Source organism: Pipistrellus kuhlii, unplaced genomic scaffold (genome assembly GCF_014108245.1).
Source record: "Pipistrellus kuhlii isolate mPipKuh1 unplaced genomic scaffold, mPipKuh1.p scaffold_m20_p_11, whole genome shotgun sequence".
Classification (NCBI taxonomy): domain Eukaryota; kingdom Metazoa; phylum Chordata; class Mammalia; order Chiroptera; family Vespertilionidae; genus Pipistrellus; species Pipistrellus kuhlii.
Genome location: NW_023425416.1, coordinates 12,383,472 through 12,398,381, shown reverse-complemented (window position 1 = coordinate 12,398,381; position 14,910 = coordinate 12,383,472). Strand labels below are relative to the sequence as shown.

The 14,910-nt window shown below is 51.6% G+C and overlaps 1 protein-coding gene across 2 annotated transcripts in view; it reads right to left on the bottom strand.

Annotated features, from left to right (window-relative positions):
* IL17RD (interleukin 17 receptor D) overlaps positions 1-14,910 on the bottom strand; it is a 63,079-nt gene that overhangs the window by 9,991 nt on the left and 38,178 nt on the right. For both annotated transcript variants that reach the window (XM_036430788.2, XM_036430787.2), the window contains exons 2-5: positions 11,333-11,390; positions 6,590-6,715; positions 2,515-2,633; positions 1,899-2,019 (exon numbers count right to left, since the gene is read on the bottom strand). In XM_036430788.2, the coding sequence (XP_036286681.1) occupies positions 1,899-2,019; positions 2,515-2,633; positions 6,590-6,715; positions 11,333-11,390 (424 nt within the window). The remainder of the gene's footprint in view (positions 1-1,898; positions 2,020-2,514; positions 2,634-6,589; positions 6,716-11,332; positions 11,391-14,910) is intronic.

The window sequence follows — 14,910 nt, the reverse complement described above, 5'->3', positions numbered from 1 at the left end:
TGTGGCTCAACTGATGCACCGGGTGTGCATCAACTGATGCACCGGGTCACCGGTTTGATTCCTGATCTGGGCACATGCCCGGGTTGCAGGCTTGATCCCCAGTGGGGGGGCATGAGGAAGCAGCTAGTCATTGCTTCTCTCTCATCAATGTTTCTATCTCTCTATCCCTCTCTCTTCCTCTCTGAATCAATAAAAACCATACTTGCCCAGCCAGCATGGCTTAGTGGTTGAGTGTCAACCTATAAACCAGGAGGTTATGGTTCAATTCGCAGTCAGGGCACTTGCCCAGGTTGTGGGCTTGATCCCCAGTGTGGGGCGTGCAGGAGGCAGCCCATCAATGATTCTCTCATCATTGATGTTTCAATCTCTTTCTCCTTCTCCCTTCCTCTCTTTGAAATCAATAAAAATATATTTTTTTAAAAACCATACTTAAAAAAAATTATGCTAGGTTTGATTTAGCCAAGTTTTTTATGAACACATGCTTTGGATCCTCCCTCTGGTTGTTATGTATGAGGATATGTTAGGTGCTAATGGTCTTTTCCCAATGGAATCTTATTTAATTAAGAAAAATGAGCCTAGTGGGTGTGGCTAGGGGTTGAGTGTCAACCTATGAATCAAGAGGTCATGGTTTGATACCCAGTAAGGGCACATGTCCAGGTTACGGCTTGGTCCCCATCAATGATTCTCTCTCATCTTTGATGTTTCTTTCTCTCCCTCTTCCTTTCTCTCTGAAATTGATAAAAAAAAAAAAAAAAAATATATATATATATATATATATATATATATATATCTTTTTTAAAAAAAGAAAATGAGACCAATTATTATAAAAATAACTTTGCTGCATAGAAAACAAAAAAGAGACGGACTAGAAGAAAACAGCCAGAGTCAGCGTTCCGCAAAGGGAACACTGATGAAGACGGGCGTTGAGAATAAAAGCACCGCGGAGGAGGGAGAGGGCAACCAGGTCACACAGGAGGGCGTGTCGGATCCTCTGACCCTGGAATGCCAGACGGAGCGGCTGGCAGGAAGGCAGAGACCTGCTGCAGCCCTCAGGGTGCCTGCGGCTCAGGGAGAGGAGGGAGACACTGTATGCAGAGCAGATGAAGAGGAGGCCGGGCAGCATGGTTAGGGCTGGAGGGCGTGGATCTGAAGTCAGACTTCTGGGGTTCCAGCTCCAGAAAGCCCTTTGACCTCTGTGTGTGAGCCACATCTCATCACTGAGATGGTAAGATTACATTCTTTGTCACAGGGTAAGCTGGGCTAGTATTTGGAAAGCATTAAAGCAGGGCCTAGCACCTATGTGCTAAATAAATAAGTAGAAAGAATAAATAAATTTCCAGGAAGAGGTGATCTCGGGAACATTGCTTACTTTTCTTAATCTAACCCTGAAAACGACAGGGAATCATCACCGAGGCCACCCTCCTGGTGACAGAAGATGAAATCATTTCATGCTTTACCCCAAAAACCAACTTATACTTCTTATTCCTATTTTTTAAAATATATTTTATTGATTTCAGAGAGTAAGGGAAAGCGGGAAAGAGATAGAAACATTAATAATGAAGAGAATCATTGACCGGCTGCCTCCCGCACTGAGGTTTGAGCCCACAACCCGGGCATGTGCCCTGACCAGGAACTGAACCCTGATATCCTGGTTCATAGATCCAGGCTCAACCACTGAGCCATGCCAGCTGGGCTTATTCCTATTTTTTTTTTTTTTAATCAAATGGTTTTAATACATGACTCCCAGCATCCTGGGCCAAACCTCAATTCTAAAGGTTGCTTTTCTCTGTACCATGCTGGTTTTAGACCAGTATCTGGTGGGTTTCTTAAACACCGATCTGTGGAAAATTAAAAGCAGAAATGTCATCATGGGAACCAGGCAGAAAGACCAAACTCACCTCGGGTTCTGAAAAAGAAAGGGTGATAATTGCTTTCATTTTTAATGGAAGGAAAAGGGACAATCTTGACGAAGTAATCCGTCTCAAACTTCATATTCAGGAAAGGTTGAGATTCCATTCCCTAAAAGGGAGCAAAAACACAGGTGACGTCGTGGAGAAATGACCCACCTCCACCTACCCAGGCGAGCTGGGTCCGCCCAGACGGTCACCGCACACGGCTCCCAAGCCAGGGACGGCTCCCAGGGAAGGAGGAAGTCGGGGCTGTATTTTCTGGATCCAGTTTAGGTCTGGATCCCTCACTAACCATGAAGATCAACAATGCCGTCTGTTCTTTGGCAAGGAAGCCAGAGCTTGTTCACTCTGAACTTCGAAGATGGTGGGGAGGAGCCCAGACGCTCCCGGGACGGCTGTCCGGTGAGTACCCGGAGCCGTGTTTGCGGCAGCGGTGCCGGAGGGCGGCCGCGCAGGGGCTGCGGGGAGTGTGCGGGGCTGGCGGGGCTGCCTGCTGTCCTCGCCACCTGGGCAGGTGGGGCGGCCCCCACGGCCCCCCTTCTCCGGTTTCGCAGACTCTGAATAGCCCATTCAGACCCGGAACAATGGTCCTCATGCGACTCACGGTTCTTTTGAAGCTGCTGTTGAGCTGCTTCGGGTCCTTTAGAATAAGCTGCTGGCACTGTCTCCCCTCTGACTTCAGCTCCTCCAGGATGACCCGAAACCCTTTCAGGAATTCGATGCCTGAGCAGAGCGGAACGCTTTCATTAAAGGTGGGCCTAATGACTTCGGAACACACCTCCCTTCCTCCCAGATTACTATTCTCTCTGCCTACGCAGCAGTTACAGGAATTATTAACCCCGGCCAGCACCTCTGCCAGCACCTCTGCGTTCACAGGAAGGAAAAACACACCCTCCGTATCCCTCTGGTCCAGGCCGGGCGATCGTCTCTGCCACGCCATCCCTGCGAATTAGCCTCTGCCCCAGCCGGCCCTCTCACCACCGCCCCCGGCCTCTGGGACGGCAGGGCTCACATGCTCAGACTCCAGTCACAACTGGTCAGAAAGAGTCTGCAGTGGAATACGTGATTTCTAGGTCATTATCAGCCAGGGTGTATTCAACGGACAAATCAGGCGGCTGCCTAGGGACTCTCCCCAAACTGTGATTCCGCCTCAGTCCTGTATTGGCAGGCATGTTTCAGTGAGCAACACGCAAAATTCCCAGCAAAGTGAGTGTCTGCACCCAAGGGGTTCCTGGGCCTGAGATGAAACAGGCGGTGAGCATGCCAGTGCGGTGCACAAAGCGGGGCTGGCTCTAATCTGGCCTGAAAGGCAGGCACCCACGGGCTGCCCAGCGGGCGCTCCTCGCCGGGCACAGAGGCCCCGCACGCCCGCCGCGCCGCTGAAAGGCGCCGGCCCGGCCCCCGCCACCTGAGCTTCCCCCGCTGCACGTCGGACTAGAAGCTTTCAAAAGGATTAAGCTCCGATGTCCGCAAGAGCCAGGCCGGGCTCCGTATCCCAGGGAGACCGGAGGAGTCCAGCGGCAGCTGCAGGTCCCCCCGCCGGCCTCCACTGGCACGATATCGATTTCGCATTCTTTCTGCCGCCAGACAAGGAGAGTGTCCCGCCTTCCCCTCCCGGGGCCAGAGTAATTACACAGGATGCAATTAACCAGGTGGGAAAATGACGGATGGCAAAGGCCGGGGAAATCTTTTTCTCTTTCCAACAGGTTCTCCAATCCTCCAACTATTTGATTAAAAACACGTCTTTTATGGCGGGCTGGGCAAAGGCAGGGCAAGGAGAGATTCCTGTTTCCGGGGAGTCTGCACACGGTGTGTGCAGGTAGCAACTCGGTTATATTCCAAGTACAAAGCTTCCTGAGGGGGTGACACCCTAGCTGACCACTAGCCCGAGGTTCAAACATACTGATAAGATCCGGCAACTATTCAGTAGATCTCACAGAACTAGACTTTTGCAATTCCTCCTTCTCAGAATTAAAAAAAATAATAATAATAATAATTTTTATTGATTTCAGGGAGGAAGGGGGGAAAGTGATAGAAACATCAATGATGAGAGAGAATCATTGATTGGCTGCCTCCTGCTTGCCCCACCCCCAACTGGGGATCGAGCCAACAAGCTGAGCATGTGCCCTGACCAGAAATCAAACCCTGACCTCCAGGTTCATATGTTGACACTCAACTACTGGGCCATTCCAGCCGGGCCTCCCTCAAAATTTTTTTTAACAAATTCTTATCATTTATATTAAGATTTCATTCATGCAATGCCCCCTAGAACCACTACTTTAACAAAAGCCAAGCAATGAATACGATTAAATACTACACGTCACAATTACATAAAAATTAATGTAATTACATTAATGTACAGGGTGGGAGTAGGTGGATCTTGTCTTTATTATTATTATTCAATTGATTTTAGAGAGAGGGGAAGAGGTAGAGAGAGAAAGAGGGAGAAACACCGATGTGAGAAACATCCATCGGCTGCCTCCCGTACGTGCCCCAATTAGGCATGGAACCTGCAACCTAGGTATGCGCCTTGAATGGGGATTGAACCCACAACCCTTTGGTGCACAGATCGATGTACTAACCAACTGAGCCACACTGGCCAGGGCTCTAGTCCTCATTTTTAAAAGACCTGCCAAGCCTGAGAGTGGAGGGAAGAGACAGCAAATGTAAATCTTAAATCACAGGAACACCTTTATCACAATTCTGTTAGCAGTTATATTATTATACTAGAGGCCCAGGACACACGAGATCCGTGCCCTGGGGGGAGGGGGGGTCCCTCAGCCCAGCCTGCACCCTCTCGCAGTCCAGGACGTCCAACTGATGGCTTGGGCCCACTCCCCGCAGTCAGACATCCTTAGCGCTGCTGTGGAGGTGGGCAGCCATGCGCCTGGCTCAGGGCTGCTGGCTGAGCGGCACTCCCCTGTGGGAGTGCCCTGACCACTAGGGACAGCTCCTGCATTGAGCATCTGCCCCCCTGGTGGTCAATGTGTATCATAGCAACTGGTTGTTCTGTCATTCGGTCAATTTGCATATTACCCTTTTATTATATAGGATTGTAGCTATATAGAGTTCAGCAATTTTATAGGACAGCTTCCCTTACAGGAACTTATTTACCCCTTCTCATTGCTTACGTCATTAAATCCTCCTAACAACCATAAAAAAAAAAAAAAAAGGTATCATGATCCCCATTTTATTGACGAAGAAACTGAGGTGTAGAGACATTAAATGACTTGCCCAGGGTCACCCAGGAAATTAAATGGCAGAGGTAGGACTCAAACCCAGAATATTCTTAACCCATATGTTTTTCTGGCTCCCAAAGAGCTTCCTTGACAGAACCTCACAGAAACAGACAGGACCTGTCCAGCCTCCTCCCTCCACCCTCCCCCCAGCCACCTCACCATGCAGGTAAACTACAACCTTCTGCCACGCTGGGCCACATTTCAGTTCCCTGCCACCGGCTCACCTCTCTTCCTTTCATCCTAAAGAGGGAGGCTGCAACCCATCAGGCCAACCCCGTGGCCATTTAGCCTTACAGGGAGCGGCCACCTCCCTTTCATCCACAGAGAATGTGTGTGTCTTTACTCGTTGAGATAATGTTATTTTTGGAAACCCGGTGGGTTCAGACCCGGCGGTACTGACACGGATAAGTGAGCCAGGCCCACCGGCCTGACTCCTCCTCCCTCTCCCTGCACTCACCTCTCCTGCACTCTGGTCCTTCTGAGATGCATCCATCCAGATTTTAAAGTTCAGCCTTTATTTTATTTTCCCCTTGGCCAGATTTTTTTTTTTTTTTAAATACTAAGATTGGGTAGCAATGCCGAAGGACCAGGTTCTGACGATGATAGCAATAGCCACAGTTTGTTAAGAACTCTCTCTAAAACATGTACTGTATTGTGTCTCGAATTCCTACCGCAAACCCAGGGGCAGTCAACTGCCCTCCGCAGGTGGGGAAGCGGGGGCTCCGTGAGGGCTGAGGGCCTCTTGGGATTCTGGGTTCAGACGTAGGCCCCCTGGAAGACAGGGGCCCTTGCCAGCCGCACATTCCACTCTGCCACCCCCCCTGTGTGCCATCAGCTCCCGAGAGAGGACACACAGCGTGGCCCTGACCTGCATCTGGCCAGATAACGCGGGTTTGCTTTTCCTCTGCCTTCCTTCCAGCCTGGTTTCTCCAGCCCACACAGTTTAAATAAAAATTCAGCTCGTTGCCAACATTTTAAAAATTGTTGGTTTCATGGTTTCTCATGAAACCAACTGGGGTTTTCCTGAAAACTCACAGAAGGTGCCAAAGCCGGGCCTGCACACATCTGCGAGGCTGGAGACAGTCCGCGCTGGATGCCAAGCCTTCACGTCCCTGGACGGGCCACCCAGCCTCCCCCCGCGGCCGAGGCCCCGGGGCCAAGTGAGGCCGGGGCCGTGTATCACTCACCGCCAAGTGTTTCAAACCCACGTCTCTCTCCTTAACCGCCACGGGAGCAAACGAGGAGCCACGGGGCACAGCCTCGAGCCGTGAGCATGCCCAGCACACAAGCAGGAGGTGTGTCTGTGCCCAAAACAACCAGCGCTACGCTCCTGTCAGACCTGCCTGGCCCCTGGAGGCCGGGGGTCTGGGGCCCTCACACTGGGCACCACCCACCCAGCCACCCCCCTCCCCCACCATGGGCCCCATTTTGACTGCTTACCCAGGGCCCCTGGGGACCAAAGAATGGTGACTGCCACCTGGTCATGGCAGGCGTACTGGCTGATGGTGATGTTCTGGGCGTCGGCGATCACGTGCTTCCCCACTGGATTCAAGTACGTGGTGCAGTCTGGAGAGAGTTGGGAGGAGAATAGAACAGTCACGTTTAAAAGCCTTTTTTTTAATTATTATTATTTCCAAGTTTATCTTCCCAAGTCACACAAAGCATGCCTGCAGGTGGCCGAATCCACTGTGTGGGCCTCAGAAGCCCAAAGGCGAGATCGAAGGTGGACTGTTTGGAAAAGCAAAAGATGCTGCAGTGAGACTTATTTGTAGCACCAACCCCACCCCCACCACCCCCTCAATTAGATCCCAGGACAAAGATTAGCAGTATCCTTGATGGGCTAGAGTTTGTGTGTGTGTGTGTGTGTGGCATCGACTTTTTTTTACTACTATGAAATTTTACCCGAATCAATAATTGTTTACATTCGTTCAGTTTTCAGCATTAGAGAGTCATTTGAGACACAACAATGGTTGAGTAATCTGGGTTTGCCTGTTTTCAGAAGCAAGCTTGAGGGCAAGGTATCTGGGGGGGAAGAGGAAATAAAATGAGGATGTGACTCCATGGGAGAGGGAAGACGTCATCCACGAGGAGCTGCAAAAGATACTGACTTGGTGATTGGCAAAGCGCCTCCCCGTGTTAGCTGGCATCGGCGAGGGCCAAGCGTGTGTTCCCACTCACCAGGCGCCCACAGCACCCGCCGGGCCCAGAGGCCACACGGCTGAAAAAGACCCGACCCCCTGATTTTGTCCGGGGCCATCGCTCACTGCCACCTGCCAATGCCACCACGACCGCGGGAGCAGCTGCGCCACCCGGTTTTACTAAAGACGCCGTCAGAGTCTGCGAGATCCTAAACGCGCCGGCAGCTCCGGCCAGGCGGCGGGCGGGGTTTCCGAGCACGGCCACGGGCCCTCCGGCCACTCCTCCAGGGAGCCCCCGCCATCCCCGCGCCACCGAGTCCTAGTCTTGTGCTGCTCCGTCTCCGTTTCCTTCTCGATGGTGAAGCTTGAAAACCATCCTCAGCATCTGCAGCCGCAGGTCTTCAATCCCAGCCACCCGCGCCCCCCTCCCAGGTCCGGCTGTTTTCCTCGCTGCGGAGCCTCCACGGGTGTTTTCTGAGAAGCCCGCCGAGTCTGCTGCACTCCCACCCTCTCGCCACCCCTCTCCCCCCAAAACTGGACCGCACAGCTGCCATGTTCAGGACTAAAAATGTCCACTGGTTATTTAAAGATTAAGAGACAATATTAGAAAAACACGAACGTCCCAGAAGTAATGGACAGGCCCTAAATGGTTTGGCTCAATGGATAGAGCATCAGTCTGCAGACTGAGGGGTCCCAGGTTCAATTCCAGCCAAGGGCACGTGCCTGGGTTTCGGGCTTGATCCCCAGTAGGGGGCGTGCAAGAGGCAGCCCATCAGTGATTCTCTCTCATCAATGATGTTTCTATCCCTCTCTCCCTCTCCCTTCCTCTCTGGAACCAATAAAATATATTTAAAAAAATAAAGAAGTAATGGGCAGCCTCCTAAGCTCTGAACGTGCACGTCATCCTCCTCCTTTTAAAATGTTCTTATTGAAGGACAACACACTCACTAACCCACGGAGCTCCGTTTTGCAGCTCCACCCTCCGCACGGTTTTTCATCCTCCTTTCTTGCCTGAACCATCAAGTGTTCTCCCACCTGCTTCAAAACAGCCCTCCTACACTGCAGTGTTACGTCTTCTGAAAAGATGCTAATAATCCAAAAAACTGAATTCTACTTCTGATGAAAATGCACTCTCAGAGCATTCAACATGTGTCCTCTGGGTGCAGGAGAGAATTTTAGAACGAGGGGCGGGGAGGGGGGGTGAGTTAACATCTGGTGCAATATCCTCATTACACAAGTGAGGAAGCTGCATCGAGAGAGGGCAGCTGGGTGGCACAGGATTCACTGCTGACCAGCCCAGGGTCAGGACAGAAAGCAGCCTTGGATGCTCATGCCGGACTCTTGTCATTCCATCCTCAACACAGAGCTGATGATTCGAATGAGTTCTGAGTCAGTAGTATTCAGCCTGCAAAAATCCCAGCTGAGCCCCGCTGCCCAGTATTAAAAAACAGCACGGTCCCCTCCCACCTGCAAAGCTCAAACCTTTTCTCTTATTGAAGTCAATACCCAAAGAGAAACCTTTGACTCCAACTGCTTTAGGAAAAGACACGTGAACAAGAGAAAATCACGGTTGTTTCCTTGGTTCAACCCTAATGCCAACATGAGCACTCTCCTGCTTTCTGTACATGCAATTATGCAAATAAAAAGTCTAAGAATTTATTTTGTCTTAATTCTTAAGACAAAAAAGTCTAAGAATTCAGAAAACTGTATTACAACCTACTCAAGCATTTCCCCCACTCAGAGCCTGAAGAAGAAATTAGAAATGCAATGCAAAAGGAGGCAAGGAGACCTGTGAAATTTGGTTATGATTTCATGGCAAGGTGTTTTCTTTCTTTATAATATCAAACGGCAAAAGAATAGAAAAATAAGATTTTGTAGTTTAATACTTTTAGTGAAAACTTGGTAATTGGCTTTTAGCTATTTCAAACAGAACTAGCAACCAGTCAACTAAGCCATAACAGGAACTTCCTTATGAACGAGAGAAACCTATTTCTCAATGGAAAACAATAAATGTACTTTACACAGCCTGGATCCAATTATTAGCAACTCAACTCTAATGTTTTGGATTTTGGTTACCAAAAAAAAAATAAAAAGTATGCCCAAATGACATTTTGCCAAAATGCAACTGAACTTTAGATGTCTTAGGAGTCAATTCCAGTTGTGAATTAAATTCTAATTAAATGCTGCAAACTTAGAAAGAAAATAAGAGATACCCACTGGCACACGGGCCAACTATCTAGTCTCATGAAGAAAACAATAAGATACATTTAAGTTCCACAGGTACAGATCCTCTTTCACAAATCCCCCTATTAAATCAGAGATGCACATACTTGTTTGCAGCTGACCGGAAAATCCTGAACTTTTGAATGTAACACAAGATCTGCCAGGACCAAGAACATAGACTAGAAATTAACTTTCTAACTCAAAGAAAGATCCCTTACACATGTCTTTACTTAGCTGAATTAAGTATCAGGGACTTGCAAATCCTTCATGAGTATCACAACATGCACTGAGAGCGCGCACACACTGCTAACATGAAATGACTGTTTTGTCTGGAAGTCCCTTGTTTCGGGCATGCGTTCGACATACATACGTGTATCTCAAAACCGTTAGACTGTACACCCCCAGGGAGGCCCTGCTCTAGCTGTGATCACTCCAGAGGCCCCGTGTGACCTCCTGCCTCCTTCCTCCTTCCATGGACTCTCCTAACCCTCCCCCCAGAGGTGAGTCCAAGGGCAGGGGTCCCTGAATACCAGTCAAGCTCCTTCTTGTCATTTTTGCTTGTAAATGATGGCTCCGAAGGCTAACGTGCTCACAACTGTATGTAATTACCTTCGTGGGCGTGAAAGCCCAGGAAGAGGCTATGCATGCTCAATCAGAAAGAGCGCCCCGCCTTGCCCTCAGGAAACACGTCAGCCAGAAAAGGCCACGTAGCCGTGAGAGAAGGGGCCAGAGAGGTGCTTGTGTGCCGACTCCAGTTGGAATAACTTCTAATATTGACAGATGTCAATCACTGAGTGCAGGCCGGCTACCGGTGAGCGGTCGCTTTGTGTAAGCCTCAAATGATGCTGAGGAACACCTTAGGTTGGTTTGCTTACTTTTGTACTTTACATGCATTACACTACTACACTCATATGCAAAAAAATTACACTAAGGAAGAAATTTTTTTTTTAATTTAATCTTTGCCCTAGCCGGTTTGGCTCAGTGGATAGGGTGTCGGCCTATGGACTGAAAGGTCCCAGGTTCTATTCCGGTCAAGGGCATGTACCTTGGTTTCGGGCACATCCCCAGTAGGGGGTGCGCAGGAGGCAGCTGATCGATGTTTCTCTCTCATCGATGTTTCTGACTCTCTATCCTTCTCCCTCTCTGTAAAAAATTCAGTAAGATAAATTTTTTAAAAATAATAAAATAATAAAAATTTGATCTTTGTTTGACAGTGAGAAAACTGAGGCTTGGAGAAGTCCAATCACCCAATGCGATCCTCGGGGAACCGGGGTTGGAACCCAGGCCTGAATCAGAGACGGCAGCCAGCCGAAGGCCCGAGTGCCAATCTGGAACAGGCGGCTCCCTTGGCCCACTCTGTGTCTCTGAGAACTTTTAAATAAATGCCAGTGTTAAAAAATGTTCACAAAAACATCCAAATCTCCCGCTCGCTCTTCCTGGAAATCACTTCTGGCTCTCCTCGGGGGAATTCCTCAAGGCCACGGCGGCTGGACCGAGGGGACAGGGCCGCCCGGGCCACAGCCCCTGCGCTGGGTGGCCCTGCAGACAGCTGCATCTGTTCTCCGGCCACGGCCACATCCTCAGGCAATCGGGGGGGCCTCTGTACACTGTTTCTCCAAACACCACGGAGACGGCTTGAGCTGTCCCAAATTCCTGAGGGGCTTAGCTGAGACTGAGCTGCTTTAGCTCTGCTGACAGAACCTGAGTGGGTTCCGAAGATCCCTTCACCCCGGGCCCTGCAGGGTCCTTGACTAAGTGCGACCGTGTAAGCCCTGGCTCCCTCACAGGGCTCCATTCTTCGGAGGTCACGCCAGTTACTTACTGTCATATCTGAAGGTGATGTTGTGCAGCCCGCTGTTTCTGCTAGCCGGCCCCACTCCCTGCGGGAAAACAAGAAAACACGATGAGGAGGGAAGACAATTTGCTCTTCCGGCACCGATCCCCGCGGAGTCAAACCGCACACAGGAGACCCAGGCACATGCCCGGCTCCACGCTTTCCCAGCTCCGGGCCCCGCTGGCCGCCCGGCTCCCTCCAGATCAGGGGACCCGAACCGTGGGCCCTGGAGAGGGACCGTGAGCACTCACTTCCCTAAGACAACAGGGGCAGGCTGTTCTCTGTTTGGGGCTCAAACAATAACTCATTAACAGTGAAGCTGGGGGAGAGCGTGAGTTGCCAGCTGGAGCCCTCCCAGGTGGTTCTGAAGCCCGGATCGGTTATAAAGTCACCGAGCAGACACCCGTCCAAGAGCTCTGTTAAGCCACGACAGATAGGCCATTCCTCCAGTCTAAGGAAACGGGTCTCTCGTTCCAAGACCAGGAAAGAGTGTGGGAACAAGCTGTTACTTTTAATGAGAAAATTCTTCTCTGCATCCGTACCTTCGCTTGGAATATATAGGGTGGGTTATAAAAGAAAAAAAGAAAGAAAAAAAAAGACGTTAAAAGGTCTAACTCCAAAGCTTGGCGATGTGGCCGTCAGCCATCTGCGTGCTCAGCAGCAGGGATAACAACTCCGCCAGGCTTCCCGCTTTAATGAGAGGGCACCCGGGATCCTCCCGCGCCCGCCTCCTCCTCACCCACCGCTCACCCACCCTGGGAACGAGGGGCTCCGGCCTAACCGTCTCTGTAACGACCTGCAAACGTGCCCCTCGGCATACGCTACAGAATTCCCCCAAACATGCTAATTCTGGGGTGCTAAGTGATGGGGAAATATTCCAGCCACACCGCTGAAGTTTCCACGCCATCAGAGGGCCGTGGGGAAACCATATGCTGGCGGCCCGGCACTTAACGGGCAATGGTTACGGCGAGGCACCCAGTGCAGAGCGCTTCTGGGAGCCGGGGTCTCCGGCCACAGCCCGGCACCGGCACATGCTCCCGGGTGCTCACACGGCGCCCCCGAAGCCAGGCACGCCTGCTGAAACCGTACCCCTGAGCTCAGACAGACGGGACCCTGGGAAAGCACAGCTGTGCAGAGGGGGACAGAGGGACACACACACACACACACACACACACACACGCCGTTCTCATTAAAATGAGGAGTGCGCAGTCACAGAAAGTCTAAATCAACATGATGTACTGGCCCACTGTACGCCTCCTGGGGCTCCCCTTCTCCCTGTCCCCCTCCTTCTCCAGCTTTCCCTTCCCATCCTCCCTCCCCCCACCAGCACAGGATTCCAGAATTTCTCACGGAGAACACTTTGGAAAATGTGGCCACCTTATGAAAAGCCCAAACTCTGCCATCACTGCTTAGCGATGAGGCCAGTGTGTGCAACAAGAGGACACCCCCGCCCTCCACCCAGGTGGCCAGGACCAGAGCAACAGCGCCTGCAGGAGGTCAGGAGACAAAGCCACCCCACAGCCCGTCGGTAATGCCCGAGAACTCAGCCGCGGGCTTCTCCCCCCTTCCACCCCCGACATGCCTCACTCGGCATCTGTTAGGAGCCGGACAGGATGCTGGGGACAGGGGTGAGCAAAGCAGCCAGGGTCCCTGCCTCGGGGGCGAATAGCTCACTCTTCCAGAGAAGAGAGACTGGGTACATGGGTCACAGGCAGGGCACACAGGCAAGCCTCAATACCCGGCCTTCCAAGAACTCCGTGTCGATGGCATACAAGATACGTGTGGCAGGGTGAGGGGGGGGGAGAGCCATAAAGAAGCATGCAGTGTGCGAAATGCCCGGGCAGCGCAGCCATGACCGGGAGCGTAGCAGAGGGGAGGGTAACGGAGCTAGAATTGAGAGAAAAAGGCAGCGTCACGGGAGGGAAACAAAAACACAAACTGGGGCCCACAGTAACCTCCTCGGTCCTTCATCCTCCCTCTGACACCACAGGCAAACCCCGGTGGGCCCCGCCTCCTCCACTGGTTTTTACAAAGGCAGTTTGCGTGGCACGGCCGGTGTGGCTCAGCGGTTGAGCATTAGTCCAGAAACCAAGAAATCATGGTTCGGTTCCCAGTGGATTCCCAGTTGGGGCACATGCCTGGATTGTGGGCTCGATCCCCAGCAGGGGGCCTGCCGGAGGAAGCTGATAGATGATGTTTATCTTCCATCGATGTTTCTATCTCTCTATCCCTCTCCCTTCCTCTCTCTTTAAAAACCAATACTTTTTTTTTTTTAAAGGATAGTTTGCGGGACCTCCCCAGAAGGAGGGTAAGGAGGACCTTGTGAAGCCACGCAGAGAAAGCACTTTTCGAAAGGGGAACGAACGCACCTGTTCACAGCACATAGGATTCTAGTGACCAATCCCCGTCCTTGTAGGCCTCTGTCACCTTCTCATTTTTTCCTTGTCTCTTCCCTGTACTTCTATTGCAACATGGTTTTACAGGTCATTATTAGGCAGTGGCAATGAGCAATGCATGGTGGGAAGGAGCCCCAGGGAGAGGTGCTGTATCCTTCAATCGGAACCTAAATGCCGCCAAAGGAGGTCTTTGTGACAATGGCTGACTGTTCCTCATGAACCGGCTGCATGTGGCACCCACTCACCACCCACTGAGCTCTCCACCTTGGCCATGATGGGCTGGGCACTTGGCCCTAAACTAGACTTGGGTCCTGACCTCAGGGGACTCTGGCCAGCAGGGTGCTCTCCTCCTGTGCAAACCTGCCCTCCTCCCTCTGCTCCAGGCCCGCCACGGGCTTCCTGTGCCTCCTAAGCCATCCCTGACGGGTTGCTCTCCTCTCTCTTCTTCCAGACCCCGCTGCAGCTCAGCATGTTCTTGGGCTCTTCCCTATTCCCAGAATGCCCTTCCTACCCCCCCAAATCCTGCTCCCCCGTGGGCTTCCCAGCTCAGCCCAGCCGCTACCACACTGTGTTCCTGATCATCAGCCAGCCTGCACCCTCACCTGATGTGAGCACAGGAGTATCACTGCTGACGGAGATATAAAATGGTCCCTCTAACTCCACAGAAAACCAGAGACCCAGAGACCCTGGGGCCATCCGAGCCGGGCCATGGAGTTTGGAGCAAGGACACCATCGCAGGTGCCAGCGCTTGCGTGTGCTGTGAAGGCCTTTCCTGCCCAGACCTCACGGAGGGCCTGGCTTCTCAGGATGTGCATCAGACGATGCCACCGCGCTGTCCTCAGCTCACACCCAAAACCCGCTGGCCCTGCTCCAGAGCCCTCAGCGGCCTGAGAAATGGTGTGCCTGGCCAGCCCAGAGAGCCAGGCTGCTTTCTTCGCCCTTTGAGGGACTCAGGATAACAGCACCCCTAACATGCCCACATTGAAATCCCACACTGAGCCTGTGTTACTTTACGCAGGGAAAAGAACTGTGTCACTAATTTTGAGGATCCTGGGTTGAGGAGACTATTCTGTATTATCCAGGCGGGCTCAGGTAATCGCGAGGGTCCCCATAAAAGGGAGACAGGACGGTCAGAGTCAGAAGGAGGTGTGGTCACGGAAGCAGGAGGCA